Source organism: Homarus americanus, unplaced genomic scaffold (genome assembly GCF_018991925.1).
Source record: "Homarus americanus isolate GMGI-L3 unplaced genomic scaffold, GMGI_Hamer_2.0 scaffold31037, whole genome shotgun sequence".
Lineage (NCBI taxonomy): Eukaryota > Metazoa > Arthropoda > Malacostraca > Decapoda > Nephropidae > Homarus > Homarus americanus.
In genome coordinates this window covers 25000311-25017379 of record NW_024722227.1, presented here as the reverse complement: position 1 = coordinate 25017379, position 17069 = coordinate 25000311, and the positions used below count along the sequence as shown (strand labels likewise).

The 17069-nt window shown below is 39.5% G+C and overlaps 2 protein-coding genes across 10 annotated transcripts in view; one reads left to right on the top strand and one right to left on the bottom strand.

Annotated features, from left to right (window-relative positions):
• Positions 1-17069, bottom strand: part of LOC121862425 — a 97740-nt gene that overhangs the window by 19661 nt on the left and 61010 nt on the right. For 2 of the 9 annotated variants that reach the window (XM_042360711.1, XM_042360716.1), the window contains exon 1: positions 10807-10884. The exons of 3 other annotated variants lie outside the window; for them this stretch is intronic. The gene's annotated coding sequence lies outside the window, so the exon portion shown is untranslated. Of the gene's footprint in view, positions 1-1530; positions 2638-10806; positions 10897-17069 lie in introns of those variants that run through there. 4 more of the 9 variants (XM_042360708.1, XM_042360714.1, XM_042360709.1 and 1 more) reach the window with 3 other exon arrangements.
• On the top strand, positions 13893-14519 carry LOC121862655 (zinc finger BED domain-containing protein 4-like). The gene has a single exon (XM_042360976.1). The coding sequence runs from the start codon at positions 13893-13895 to the stop codon at positions 14517-14519; it is 627 nt and encodes a 208-aa protein (XP_042216910.1).

Sequence of the window (17069 nt, the reverse complement as noted above, 5' to 3'; positions counted from 1 at the left end):
CAAGTATTACTCCTTAGTCTGTACTCACCCCTGAAGATGTGAATTACACGAAAGCGCTTGGGAACTTCGTGTTTTCTTGTTTCCTTGTGGTTATCAGCATATACAGTACTTGGATCACGCGCACCTACAGTGATTTATATATATATATACTGTATATATATATATATATATATATATATATATATATATATATATATATATATATATATATATATATATATATATATATATATATATATATATATATATATATATATATATATATATATATCATACAAGTCCACAATGGAAACGTGAATAAGATAAATCTTGATAAAATCACACAAGAAAAAGGGAAACAATGGAGCACCTTAGCTTTTGTCTTTATTGAATACATCTTCAAAGCAACTGAATTTACAGGGACTGTGAGAGGCTTATATATACAATGAGTGACCTTACATAACATGAGGTCAGGTCAATAAGATGGGATCCAATAATCCACACACCACCCCTACCACAAATGAAAGGAGAGCTTATAAAAAATGGGTGACATAACAACAGGTCAGGTCAATAACATGAGACCCACTAATCATCTACCCTACATCCACCTTAAATGCTTTCAAAGCAAGTCTGATTAGGGAAATTAATTCTATAAACCTTAGTGATGGTCAGTACAAAACTGATATGTTACACAAATATATTTGTCAGTGGCCCACTGCCCTATTAAGTGAATTTAACTCAGTTGAACTTTGTTGAATATATCAGTGTTCTTGTTTTAAAGTAGTTGAATGTATTATGTGCCAAATGATACTGTAACACAGGCATGGCCAACCTGTGGCTCGAATCATGTCTTTGTGCGACCCACACAGTTTATGGCCAGTAAAGCAAAATTTATTAAAAGAATAATCTTAACACACAATTCATTACTGTTTCATCACCTAAGAGTAAGTAACTATGAAAATGTAACAATAAAACAAGTATAAATAATCAAAAATATTAACATTTTAACCTGTGTGAGTTTACAGGTGGAGGTCACAGGGGTCAAAGGTAAAGGTCACTTCCTTGTTGACAGACTGTCTCTCTCCATAGTACCTCTTCCTTCATGCCTGGCTGTCTGTTCTATCTATTTATTCTTGTCTGAGTGGATGTACCCAAAGGTTGTTTCATTGTAGTTCCTCATGCATCAAGATTAACATAGACATTATTCTGGTGGGTGTGTCTCATAAGCAAGAAAAATGATGTAGCTGTTGGAAAAATCAACATATTCACAGACAGCTTCACTCATGCCAAGAAACATTAACATATTACTGTACTTCAAAAATTTATTATGATGAATTTGTTTCATAAATGGGAAAAAGACCGATTGCAAACTGAAAATATCGTAAGGTGTTCATGACGATAAACTGTTTTACTGTACGTGCTAATACAATGTTAACATTACTTTTGGGTTAGGTAGGATATAAATTTTGGTGGGTTGGCCCCCAGAAAAATACCTAAATCGTTATGCGGACCATGACTGAGGAAAGGTTGCTCATGCCTGCTGTAACATACCTGGGCACCTTCTGTGTTGAAAGAACCATTCGTTCCCTTGCCAGACGTGTTTTGTGACATTTTGTAAATTGACTTCTTTGACACTCCTTCCCCGTCTACCAGGCACTGTATGTGTTGTTGCCACTGCCAGGTATCGGTAGCCACCTGCAGGCAAGATGTCTTTAATTCATTGAGATTAAGACCCGAGTGCATCACGAGCCCGGGGAGCCAGTCAAGGGAGAGTGAGTTCTGGAGCATGAGCCCTGCCGTGGGTCCAGAGTGTAGCCGCTTGGCATTTGTTTTGAATACCAGTGGTGTAAGCCTGGTATATTCATCCTGACATATGTGCTAATTATTATTGTGTACATTATTGTAGATTGATTATCAGGAATATAACTGTCCCAGGTTGAGTATTGAGACCATAAATATTACTATCACCAGTCTCAGAGTTTGTTATGTGTGTGGGTGAACCAGCTGTACTCATAGTTGATATCTGCTGGTATATTTTTCCCTGTAATCAAGTAATAACATGGTGCTCTAAGTAATACCATCACTCTGTACTATTGACGAGTGTTAAGAGTGACCATCACTTTAGTATCATTGGTGTGTAATAATACCATAAGGTGATAAGTATTGACTGTTTTAACTGATAATTGAAGATCTATTTTTGCTACTTACTGTATAAAGTACGATCTATTGGTCAGTTCTATTTTGTGTGTTACAGTAACGTACTCAGTAAGTGTAACTAAGTTTTGTATTTTGAGTGCAGGTTCGAAATATCACCATATTTACACTTGCATTTAATAAATAACTCTTCAGTATAATGTATCACCGCTCATTCCTTCTAATAATTGCCATCCCTGAAAATACACTTGATAACTCGCATGCCTAACCTCTTGTGCATACCACACTACCAATTCAATCGAGAGGTTCATTGTTGATGTGATATTCTAAAGAAAGCCTGGGTGGTGGCAGCTCTTAAGATGTGAGTGCAATAAATACAGTACACGAATGTGAAGAATAGACAAGGATGTGGTTCTCCCAGGATAACTCATAGAACAGATTATAACTACGTATAACACCACCCATCATCACTACATATAACAACATCCACCATCACTACATATAACACCATCCATCATCACTACATATAACACCACCCATCATCACTACATATAACAACATCCATCATCACTACATATAATCATCACTACATATAACACCATCATCATCTTTACATATAACACCACCATCATCACCATATAACACCCATCATCACTACATATAACACCACCCATCATCACTACATATAACACCACTTACATCATCCACTACACTTATGCTTTACCATCATCTTTTCATATATTTTAATCTATCATCACTACATATAACACCACCCATCATCACTACATATATCACTATCCATCATCACTACATATAATACTCCATCATCACTACATATAGCACCATCCATCACCACTACATATAACACCATCCATCATCACTACATATAACACCATCCATCATCACTACATATAACACTATCCATCATCACTACATATAGTACTATCCATCATCACTAAATATATCATTAACCATCATCACTACATATAACACCATCCATCATCACTACATATAACACCATCCATCATCACCACATATAACACCACCATCATCACTACATATAACACACACCATCTTTACATATAACGCACCCATCATCACCATATAACTACCATCATCGCACATATAACACCACCCATCATCACTACATGACACCATCCATCATCACTACATATAACACCACCCATCATCACTACATCATCCATCACCACCCATCATCACTACATATAACACCACCCATCATCACTACATATAACACCACCCATCGGCATCACTACATACCTTACCATCCATCATCTACATATAACACCACCCATCATCACCACCTGTACATCCATCATCACTACATATAACACCATCCATCATCACTACATATAACACCATCATCATCACTACATATAACACCATCCATCATCACTACATATAACACCACCATCATCACTACATATAACACCATCCATCATCACTACATATAACACCATCCATCATCACTACATATAACACCATCCATCATCACTACATATAACAACATCCATCATCACTACATATAACAACATCCATCCATATAACACCATCCATCATCACTACATATAACACCATCCATCATCACTACATAACAACATCCATCATCACTACATATAACACCATCCATCATCACCACATATAACACCACAATCTATCATCACTAAGCATATAACACCATCCATCATCACTACATATAACACCATCCATCATCACTACATATAACACCACCCATCATCACCACATATAACACCATCCATCATCACTAAATATAACACCACCCATCATCACTACATATAACACCACCCATCATCACAACATATAACACCATCCATCATCACTACATATAACAACATCCATCATCACTACATATAACACCATCCATCACTACATATAACAACATCCATCATCATCACTACATATAACACCATCCATCATCACTACATATACACCACCCATCATCACTTACATATAACACCATCCATCATCACTACATATAACACCACCCATCATCACCATACATAACACCATCCATCATCACTACATATAACACCACCCATCATCACCACATATAACACCACCCATCATCACTACATATAACAACAACATCCATCATCACTACATATAACACCATCCATCATCACATATAACACCACCCATCATCATCACATATAACACCACCATCATCACTACATATAACACCATCCATCATCACTACATATAACACCACCCATCATCACTACATATAACACCATCCATCATCACTACATATAACACCACCCATCATCACTACATATAACACCACCCACCATATAACACCATCCATCATCACCATATAACACCACCCAATGTCATCACATATAACACCACCCATCATCACTACATATAACACCATCCATCATCACTAAGCATATAAACACCACCCATCATCACTACATATAACACCGGCCCATCATCACTACATATAACACCACCCATCATCACTACATATAACACCATCCATCATCACTACATATAACACCACCCATCACTACATATAACACCATCCATCATCACTACATATAACACCATCCATCATCACTACATATAACACCACCCATCATCACTACATAACACCACCCATCATCACTACATAACAACATCCATCATCACTACATATAACACCATCCATCATCACTACATATAACACCACCCATCATCAATACCATATATAACACCACCCATCATCACTAAGCATATAACACCATCCATCATCACTACATATACCACCACCCATCATCAACATATAAATACCACATCCATCATCACTACATATAACACCACCCATCATCACTACATATAACAACATCCATCATCACTACATATAACACCATCCATCATCACTACTAGATATAACACCACCAACATCACTACATATAACACCAAATTCCATCATCACTATATATAACACCATCCATCATCACCACATATAACACCAAATCTTTCATCATCACTACATATAACACCATCCATCATCACCACATATAACACCACCCATCATCATCGTTATAACACCACCCATCATCACTACATATATAACACCATCCATCATCACTACATATAACACCACCCATCATCACTACATATAACACCACCCATCATCACTTCATATATATAAATTCATCATCACCACAATATACCACCACCCATCATCACTACATATAACACCGCCCATCATCACTACATATAACACCACCCATCATCACTACATATAACACCATCCATCACTAATATAACACCACCCATCATCACTACATAACACCATCCATCATCACTATGACAACACCATCCATCATCACTACATATAACACCACCATCATCACTACATATACCAACATTCATCATCACTACATATACAGTGATCCTCGTTAACGAAAGGCCTCGGTTTGATGCAGGCTTCAGTTAACGAGCACTCCCAAAAAGACTTTTTAACTGCTAACGAGCAACCGGGTTAACGAAGTGCTTCTAAGTATTTACTCATGTTTTTGCTTTTGCATATAGCCAACCAGCTGTAGTATATCCGCCAATACAGTAATCGTCTTAGGCTTAAATCCCTTACTATTTTAGTAAATATCAAAGCTTTACATTATTCAATAAATTTAAAAGTTTAATATTAAATATTTTAGTAATTTTAACAATTATTGAACATAATTGAAGGTAAAGTCACTAGTTTTATGCTCGCCATCCAGCCATTTAACACACCAAACAAACGTTAGTCTCTCATTTTCAGTGGAGGTAACATCTTTTGGTTTGAGACTCTTCAACTAAACGCTTTTTTTCTGTGTTTCCTGCCAAATTATTGGTCATTTGAATTTATATTTACATAGCTGGTCAATATATATTTGAGGCAAAGTGTTATTTTAAAGAAAATATTCTTTATTTACAGCTATTAATCTTTAAAATCAAGTTGATTACGTTTTAAATCCAGCATGGGCCTAAGAGATCAAGAAATATTTAACCAAAACCAAGCAGGAAATTATAAAACATGAACAAGTGGCATTAGAACAATGCGCCAAGTGTAAAGAATATGGCATGTCGGTTATCTAACTGTGTCGACAAATTTTGCACAGAAAGACAAATTTAAAGAAGTGAAAGTGGAGAGACAAATGTTACTATCTGGATTAGGGAAAACAGATGAAAGGTGAGTCAGTTTACTGAATTATTTGCAGCAGAGCCAGGAGATTTACTTAACATTTAAAGACAGATCAAATTTGCTCTTCAGGCAAGAATTTGAAGATTTCGCCAGCAAAGGCTGGTTCGAAAAATTCTAAGAAAAGAAGTGACATTTTCAGTAGTTGTTAGGGCATGGTGAAGCTGTTAAAGGATAAAGAAGGCAGTAAAAGTTTTTTAGTGGAATTTAGAAGAACTTTATTTGAAGAAGAAAATTGTCTTCCACAGCAAAGTGTTCAATGTGGAAGAAATTAGGTTGTTTTGGGAAAAGATGCCCAAAAAGCTATCATTCATCAACAGAGAGATGAAGCCTCTTATCAGTATAACCATGAAAGACCATCTCACTCTATTGCTTGGTGCCAATGCTTCAGATTTCCAACTGAAGCCAATGCTTATTCTGTTTCACTCTGAAAACCTAGGGTGTTCAAAACAACAGAAAGTGGTAAGAGCAAAAGTTTTGAATTTATTGGAAGTCCAAACTGTATAAAATATGGGTGACAAGACAGCTCTTTTAATGAATGGACTGTTGAGGTTTTTGCCCTTCTGTCAAGAGCTAAATTAACCACCAATAAACTCCTGAAAGGCTCTTCCCCATGGATAATGCTCCTGTCATAACTTTGAACTTGCCAGAACTTTATACTAATAGATTCTTAGAAAGTGTTGTTTTTGCCTCCCCAACACTACATCAATCATACAGCCAAAGGACCAGAATGTGATCAGCAACTTCAAGAAGTTGTACATGTATTATTAAAAATGGCTTAGAGGTGTCAACAACCTGTCGATCCAAATCCAACACTGAAACAGTTCTGGAAGCTATAATAATTCAACATCCTGGAGCTAAAAACTGACAAACACAAGTTTCCCACCACATCCTCAATTCTTCATGGAAAGCACTGTAGCCATCAGTAGTCCATGATTTTGAGGGGATTTGAGGATGACACAGAGTTGACCAGGAGGTACAGTCCATTATTGGGGCCAATACTGGGCCTGAAGTGGAAGAGGATGATGTCGGAGAGCTTGTGATGTCTCATGAGGAGGAAACTTACTCCTATTTAATTCTGAAGCAACTGGATGAGATGTTAGAGCTTATTATGAGGAGGAAATTGAAAGATGACCATATGTCAACTAAAGAATTGAAGGATGATTTACCACTGGGAGAAGTTAAGGAACTAGCTTCAAAGCACCCAGATGGAAAAACTGAACTAACTTTTGTGTCATGTTAAGGACTCAATGGCTCTTCTTAAAACATAAGTTAATGGTGAGGAGGAGAGATGTCTCTAATAGATCACAATTGACACTTTCAATAAAAGGCAGAGGGAAATCAAGATGCTATCCTTACTCCTTCCACTCCAAGAAGGAGAGAGGATGTTCATGGTGGAGAATCTGCCAAGGTCCAGAGGTTCTTGACATTTTCATGGAAGCGGTGATCACCAAGAAGCAGTAAAATGCTTTCTCCACCTCCACTTCTCCCTCCTCCACCCCACTTCAAATTATCAGTATCAATATCCAGAGTTTCTTAAGTTTCAATTTCTAACATTTTGTTGATTAGAATTTTCGGAAGCTGAACCAATTACCAAAAACCCATTGAAACATGGTTTCAGGTAACGAGCAACCTGCTGGAGCGGATTGTGCTCATAACCGAGGACCACTGTAACATCATCCATCATCATTACATGTAACACTATCCATCATCACTACATATAACACCATCCATCATCACTACATAGGTAAAGTAATTTCCGAGATTCTCTGCATGGGACACACAAACAAATAAACAAATCAAACAAACAGGACAGACTTCTTTTTATTATATATATATATATATATATATATATATATATATATATATATATATATATATATATATATATATATATATATATATATATATATATATATATATATATATATATATATATATATATATATATATATATATATATATATATATATATATATATATATATATAGATTAGCCAAGCAGTGGGAGAATTGTTTTAAGTCATAGTCGTGCTAATCAGCTTCGAGTGTTTATGGATGTAATACTCGAGCACCAATGAGCGAATTTCTTTATCTCCGATCAGTCTAAGATGGATACTGTGTGTGAAGGTGTACATTGGCTGATCTGGGTTATTCAACCGTGGTTTTGAGAATGATGGAGCAGCCAATATATTTTAGGGCTCATATGGTGTTATTGCATCATCTGTAAAGTGTCCTAGTTGAGGTGTATAAGCATCTCAAGGGCGCTACTCAGTCGAGTGTCCTACTTGAGCTGGCGGACGCCACCCCACAAGGGGTCAGCTCAAGATTGAAGAAGCCACAGGTCCAGAAACTGTGAGGACAAACTGTTTTGGAGTGAGGGTTAAACTCTAACAATCTGAAAGTGTTGTGGACGGCACCGAGTGTGAGCTCTTTTCAAGACAAGACTTGAACAACACTGGAGCGGGTTCAGGTACATTCAGGAGCCGTGCATGCCCAGTACTTGCCAACAGTGCATAACAGAGACGTGACCGATAGCTCAAGCGGCTAACGAGCCGATCAGTGGCAAAGAGGATAAAAGTAAAAGTAAGTAAAAGTCAGTATCGCAGAATGCTATACATGGTACTGTAATGATCCCTGGTGACATTTTCCGAATAGTGACCCTTAAAATTACCTAACCTAACTTCCTAACCGGGGTTCCGCCTGGATCTTCTGTATATTTAAGTCAATTATGGAAATATCATTGAAGAAGTGTCTTAACATTGTCAAAACCATCGTAAAAAACACATTGCTCAATAAAAAATCCATGGTGTCCACTTATAAAATTTTACCGAAATAAACGTAAATTTGCATTAGTACACACAACTCTGTTAGAAAGTCAAAACTATGTTTTTCTAGTGTGTTTTTGTGTGTTTTAATTGGTTTTGACCTTCAATTCCGTCGGAAATTGCCCGTGTTTTAGTTATCAGGGGTTTTGGGTGGGGCTTTTTCCGACAAAAAATTATGGCTAAGCAAATACAAAATACACAAAAAACACTAGAAAATGTAAACCTGACCTGACCTGACATAACCTAACCTAACAAACTCTCACCATATGATGGAATCATTTATTTCTTACCTTAGTTCCTTTGAAATCACTGACAGTGTACCATCACCGCTCTCCTTCTTTGTCTTGGGGATAAGGGACGAGTTACCACAATGCCACATATGTTGTCTTGACTTTAACGATATTCACATTCGTTCTTGCAGTTAGGACACTTTACTGAGGTCGAAACACCATGAAATCGAAAAAATTATATAGCTTGTTCGTTTTTTTCCTCAAAACTCACAATCAGCTCCACATAACTGAAGTGACACCCATCGCAGACTTTCATGGTCGGAAATGAATTTGAATTTCAAAATATGAGACCCAAAATAAAAATCGAATTTGATTGGGTAAATTTGTTTCGACCAAATATGACCTTTATTTCTGTCGGAAATTGACCGTTTTTTCATCGCTTTTTTTTCGTGGGACGTTTTTCGAAATAAAAATAATGGCTAAGCGAATAAAAAATACTCAAAAACACACTAGAAAAACAAAAACCTAACCTAACCTAAGGTAAGAAATAGGTGATTCCATCATCTGGTGAGTCAGTTAGGTTAGGTTAGGTTTTTGTTTTTCTAGTGTGTTTTTGTGTATTTTTTATTTGCTTAGCCATTAATTTTTTTCGAAAAACGTCCCACGAAAAAAAAGCTATAAAAAAAAAGGCCAATTTCCGACAGAAGTAAAGGTCATATTTGGTCTAAACACACAAATACACTAGTAAAATATAGTTCTGATTTCCTAACAGATGGGGAGGTGGAAGTGCAAATTTACCTTTGATTGGGCCAAAAATACCGCAAATTAAACCACAAATAATTTTAATTAGTGGCAAAAAAATACCAAAAACGCTTTTGATTGGCTGCGTGAAGTGTAAGGGAACCCATGAGTGTGACGATTGATGAAGAAGACAACAGTGTGGGAGGTGAGGTAGGAGATAATGGCGTTAGATTAATGGAAGAAAATCGAGGAAGACTTTGGATACACTATCTCCGTTATTATACATTTGCGACGGTAATGTAATAGATGAAAATTATCTTATAATTAGACGTCTTTTTCGAATATGATAATAGATTTGGGGTAGGTAGGTTGTGTGAACAAATACAAAAATATCAATTAAACACCAAAACAAATAACTCGTTGGCAGGACAGTCGTCAATATTAACCAAATGTTAAATATCTAGCTTACACGTAATTTGCGCCACAAAATGACATTGACGAAAATTGTCTTGTAATTGTCAAAATTACCGAGATTCATTTACTGGCAACCCCTTTACCTCACATATACCTAAGGTTAACGAAACTTTACTAAGACATATAAACCGAAACATCTTTATTTCAAACTAAATGTTTTACTGTAAATGAAAGTAAGTGTTTTAAAGTACTTGCGGGAGGTGCAGGTGGAGGAGGGTAAAGTGAGGTTGGTGAACAGGTTATTGTTGTGGTCAGGCGGCAGACAGCCCTTAGTATTATCCGGGACCGTAACTATTCCTCACGCGCGCCGCCAGAGTATAGTTATTTGTTGTATTAAATGACTAATTAAAATAAAAATAAATAAAAATATGAATCAATAGAGTACAATATTGTGCCATTTTAAATTTCTCAGACAATAAGCACAACAAACTCATTTTGCTAGATGTTAACGATTACTAAAGTGGTGCACATATGTCTGGTTCCCGTCGCTCACTAAACAAGCAAGTGGTATGCAAGGTAGGTAGATACCTACCTTGAGTGGTATGTGCCATGCCAGTAGAATAGAAAACCGCTTGGGCGGCCGGTCGCGTCTCTGTTACACTCTGTTGGCAAGTACTGGACATGCAGTGCCATGCACTTGCTCCTGAAAGTTTCTGAATCAGACATGGGGTCAGTTATGAATTGAATTGGAATTGATTAAAAAATTCGTGAATTGGAATTACTTTTTTTTTTTTTTTACTTTTATCCTCTTCGCCACTGATCGGCTTGTTAGCCGCTTGGGCGATCGGTCACGTCTCTTTTCATTTATATTCTTCACCAAAAGATCGGCTCGCTAGCCGCCCGGGCGATCGGTCACGCCTCTGTCACGCACTGTTGGCAGGTACTGGGCATGCACTGGCTCCTGGATGTACCTGAACCCGCTCCAGTGTTGGTGAAGTCTTGTCTTGAAAGAGCTCACACTCGGTGCCGTCACAACCCTCTCTGGTAGATTGTTCCAAGAGTTTACAACCCTCACTCCGAAAAAGTTTGCCCTCACGGTTTTCTGGACTTGTGGCTTCTTCATCTTGAGCTGTGATCCCTTGTGGGGCGAGCGTCCGCCAGCTCCAAGTAAGGACACTCAACTGAGTAGTGCCCCTTGACATGCTTATACACCTCAACTAGGTCCCCCCTTGCCCGTCTGTAGTATAAGCTAGGCAAGTTTAGGCGCTCCAATCTCTCAGGGTAGCTGAGGTGCCGAAGTGCAGGCACCAGTCTGGTGGCCCTCCTTTGAACATTTTCAACCAACTGACAGTCCCTAGCATATCTCGGGGACCAGATGGGGTGACAGTATTCCAGACGGGGAAGCACTTCACTCCTGAAGACCGTTACGAGGGACGGACCGTCTAGATATCTGAACGACCTTCTTATAAGACCCAATAATTTATTTGCCTGATTTACCTTCTTCTCACAATGGCCCGAGAACTTCAGCTCATTGTCAACATACACACCTAGGTCCTTCTCACACACAGTCTCAACTAGTGCAGTTTCTTCATCCCGTTGGGACATATGATACGCCTCCTTACCGTTGGTACGCCCCAGGTGCATCATTCTTACACTTCGTGACATTGAATCTCAGCAGCCATTTCTTCGACCATTCCTGGAGCCCACAGAGGTCCTTCTGCAGCTCTTCACAGTCCGCTTGGTTCTTAATTTCCCGAAATAACTTGGCGTCATCGGCAAACATTTGTATGGAGGAGTGTACAACGTCAGGCATGTCATTTATGAAACAAACAAACAATAGCGGGCCCAATACACTGCCCTGTGGTACCCCACTTGTTACAGGTACAGATGATGATTTCGTGCTATTAATCACCACACACTGCTTGCGGTCATGTAGAAAGTCTTCTTTCCACGCTAGGACATTTCCCCGAATTCCGTACCCTTCCAGTTTGATTTTCAGCCTTTCGTGGGGTACACTGTCGAAAGCCTTGGCAAAATCTAGGTAAATATTGTCGATATTACCACCCCGTTCTAGAATATGGGTCCAAATATCCAATACCTTGAGCAATTGTGTCAAGCAAGAGCGCCCCGGCATAAAACCGTGTTGGCAATCTTTTTCAAGGTTGTTTCGTAGTAGATGTTCCATCGCGGCATCTCTGATAATACTCTCAAGTACTTTACATATTATGCTGGTCAGGCTCACCGGTCTATAGTTGTTCGTGGAGTGACGATCGCCCTTCTTGAAGATAGGACTCACATAAGCCACTTTCCATTCACTGGGGACCTTTTGTTCATCCAGGCATTTACAAAACAAGATCTTGAATTGAATTGGAATTGAAAAAATATAAAATTAGAATTAATTGAATTGAATTGGAATTGATATGAATTGATGTGAATTGATAAAATAATATATACTGTAATATGCGACTTCATAATTTTGCAATAATTAACTTATATTCAAATAAAAACTAAAATGCACAGTTAGCTAGCACAAAAATATGTAAAAAAAAAACATATCAAGTGATGTATTAATTTTCATTGAACTGAGAAACTATTTCCTGCATATTTCATGTGTTTCTAATAAATATATTTAAGATATATTTTAGATTCACAACAAGTTCAGTTCCTGGCAGTGGGCCTGACTGAGATGGTGTGGGTAAAACAATGTTCAGTACACGTCCTGGCCTGCCCTGCCCTGTTGGTCTGTGATTGGCAGTGTAAGCTTACCACATGTACACGCTGGAATAGCCAGTTGACGATGATGAGGTCAGAACTTGGAGTTTCACCTGAAGTGTGGGACAAACTTGACACTCCCTACAAGCTGAAGCAGTATGAGCTGAACACCACCAAGGAGCTCTGTGATATACTCCAGCCATTTGAGTATGTGACTTTTTTTTTTTTATTATTTATTGGGCACCCCCTTACATCCTTGTGAAAGGTGAAGCGCAGAAGCGTTTACAGCGCCCAACAGGGAAGCATGCTAAGTTCATGCTTGCCTTTATGTCTCACGAGTTAAGGGCGTAGAAGCCTGATGAGTCAAGGGCGTAGAAGCCTGAAGAGTCAGTGGTTTTATGTCATGAAGTTATTGGAAGCTCCAACAACTTTCCCTGAATACGAATTCGCAATTTTCGATTTACACCAGGTACCTACTTTACTGCTAGGTGAACAGGGACTAATGGGGGCAAGGAAGTAAGTCCAAACAACTTCCACCCGTGACATTTCGCTTGCGAGGCAAGAACGGTACCGCATCTACCACCGATCCCCCGAGTATGTGACTAATCAGATTCAGAGACAAAACATGGTGACATCTAGTCTGGTAGTTAACTGTGTTCGTGGTCTTCGGGCTGGTTTAGCTAGTCTTCATGAAGTGTATAAAAGCAAGCTTGCTTCTGTACTTCAGTCCTCAACAGAGACTCGTCTGAATAAGTTTGAGTCTATGGAGGCTTTCCAGCGAGCTGCCACGTTAGACCCACGTTACAAGCTGGACTGGTGTCATGACTATGACAATGAAGTGCAAGATATTCGTGACCTTCTGACTGTGAAATACAATAGGGCAGGCAGTGTTGATCCTACAACAACAGACACTTCCCCTGCTGAACCACCGCCGATGAAGAGGAACAAGTTCATTGCCCTGACCAACCGGTCTTCTACACCAAGACCAACTCCATCAGAAACTGAGGTCTCACTCTACCTCAACCAGCCATGTCTACAGGAAGATGGTGATCACCTTGGCTACTGGAAGGCCAAGCAACCTGAGTTTCCTGTCCTCACCAGACTTGCAGCAAAGTACCTGGCCATTCCTGCTGCATTGGCTCCTGTGGAACGACTGTTCTCCATGGCTGGCAAGCTCTTCAGGCCAGAGAGGTGCAAATTAAGCGATGAAAGATTTGAGCAACTTATGATGATCAGATGCAATCCTCAGTAACTTGGACTCATTCATATTTTGTTTACTAGTACAAAGAATTAAACCATTTGAACTTTTGGTTGGTAAAGAATGTGATTGGTTTGTGTGGTAGAGCATTTTTGATAAAAAATAAAAAAGTTAATTTGAAACCTCGAATTTTTATTTCTTTCCGTTAGATTAATGGTAGATTAGAATTCATTTTGAATTGAAAAGCATTTGAATTGAATTGAATGAAATATCGACCATAATGAATTGAATTCAATTGAATTGGATTTGATTAATTCAAATTTTATTCTGAATTGGAATTGTATTGAATTGACAAAAATGAGCTGACCCCATCTCTGACCTGAACTTTTTTTTTTTCTTTTATTCTCTTCACCACTGATCGGCTCGTTAGCCGCTTGGGCGATCGGTCACGTCTCTGTTACGCACTGTTGGCAAGTACTGGGCATGCACCGGCTCCTGAATGTACCTGAACCTGCCCCAGTGTTGGTCAAGTCTTGTCTTGAAAGAGCTCACACTCGGTGCCGTCGCAACACTTTCTGGTAGATTGTTCCAAGAGTTCACAACCCTCACTCCGAAAAAGTTTGCCCTCACAGTTTTCAGGACTTACGGCTTCTTCAATCTTGAGCTGTGACCCCTTGTGGGGCGAGCGTCCGCCAGCTCCAAATAAGGACACTCGACTGAGTAGTGCCCCTTGAGATGCTTATACACCTCAATTAGGTCACCCCTTGCCCGTCTGTAGTATAAGCTAGGCAAGTTCAGGCGCTCCAATCTCTCAGGGTAGCTGAGGTGCCGCAGGGCAGGCACCAGTCTGGTGGCCCTCCTTTGAACATTTTCAACCAACTAACAGTCCCTAGCATATCTCGGGGACCAGACGGGGTGACAGTACTCCAGATGGGGAAGCACTTCACTCTTGAAGATCGTTACGAAGGACGGGCCGTTTAGATACCTGAACGACCTTCTTATAAGACCCAATAATTTATTTGCCTGATTTACCTTCTTCTCACAATGGCCCGAGAACTTCAGCTCATTGTCAACATACACACCTATGTCCTTCTCACATTCAGTCTCAAATAGTGCAGTTTCTTCATCCCGTTGGGACATATGATACGCCTCCTTACCGTCGGTACGCCTCAGGTGCATCCTCTTACACTTTGTGACATTGAATCTCAGCAGCCATTTCTTCGACCATTCCTGGAGCCCTCAGAGGTCCTTCTGCAGCTCTTCACAGTCCGCTTGGTTTTTGATTTCCCGAAATAACTTGGCGTCATCCGCAAACATTTGAATGGAGGAGTGTACAACGTCAGGCATGTCATTTATGAAACAAACAAACAACAGCAGGCCCAATACACTGCCCTGTGGTACCCCGCTTGTGACAGGTACGGATGATGATTTCGTGCCATTAATCGCTACACACTGCTTGCAGTCATGTAGAAAGTCTTCTATCCTCGCTAGGATATTTCCCAGAATTCTGTACCCTTCCAGTTTGATTTTCAGCCTTTCGTGGGGTACACTGTCGAAAGCCTTGGCAAAATCTTGGTAAATATTGTCGATATTACCACCTCGTTCCAGAATATGGGTCCAAATATCCAATACCTTGAGCAATTGCGTTAAGCCTGAGCGCCCGGCATAAAACCGGGTTGACAATCCTTTACAAGGTTGTTTCGTAGTAGATGTTCCATTGCGGCATCTCTGATAATACTCTCAAGTACTTTACATATTATGCTGGTCAGGCTCACCGGTCTATAGTTGTTCGTGGAGTGATGATCGCCCTTCTTGAAGATAGGACTCACATAAGCCACTTTCCATTCACTGGGGACCATTTGTTCATCCAGGCATTTACAAAACAGGATCTTTAGGGGCTCGGCAAGCTCGTTGCTCAACTCTTTTAGCACTCTAGGTTGCACCATGTCAGGGCCGGGACTCTTGTGGACCCTTGGCTTTGACAGTTTATTTCTAATACCCTCTTCTGTGAACACAATGTGGGTCAGTGCTGTGTCGAACCATCTGTCCTCAAACGCAGGAAGGTTAATCGCATCCTCTCTTGTGGGACACCGAGGAAAAGAAGCTGTTCAATGCCTCGGCTTTATCCTGGTCAGAATCTGCGTAAATACCATCTTCAAGCCTCAGGTCTGATACTCCTACTCGCGTTTTTAATTTCGACTTTGCAAAGCGGTAAAACGCCTTTGAGTTTGACTTGACCTCACTTGCAACCAGCCTCTGGAATTCCTTTTCAGCCCTTCTACACTCTATCTTTGCTTGGTTTCTGGCTCTTGCATACATCCTCCTGTCCTGCTCATCGTTTGACCCAACCCACATCTTGAATTTCTGGGTTTTCTTCTTAACTTTGTCGACCACCGCATGGCTCATGTGTAGGGATCCCCTCATATTCCTCGTGGCACTGGGTTTGGTCGTGGGTATGTATTTATCGATCAAATGGGTCACTTTACTAGTTATGATATTCAGCGTACTTGTAGTGTCTGCGTTCTTGTGCCTTAATGAGTCAGGTCAGTGGATACCCCTCATCTCTTCCCTCAGCCCGTTGTAATTTCCCTTGTAATATTTGCA

Excerpts from the sequence above, each read along its gene's own strand:
- LOC121862655 (XM_042360976.1), top strand. The coding sequence starts at position 13,893 with ATGGTGACATCTAGTCTGGTAGTTAACTGTGTTCGTGGTCTTCGGGCT.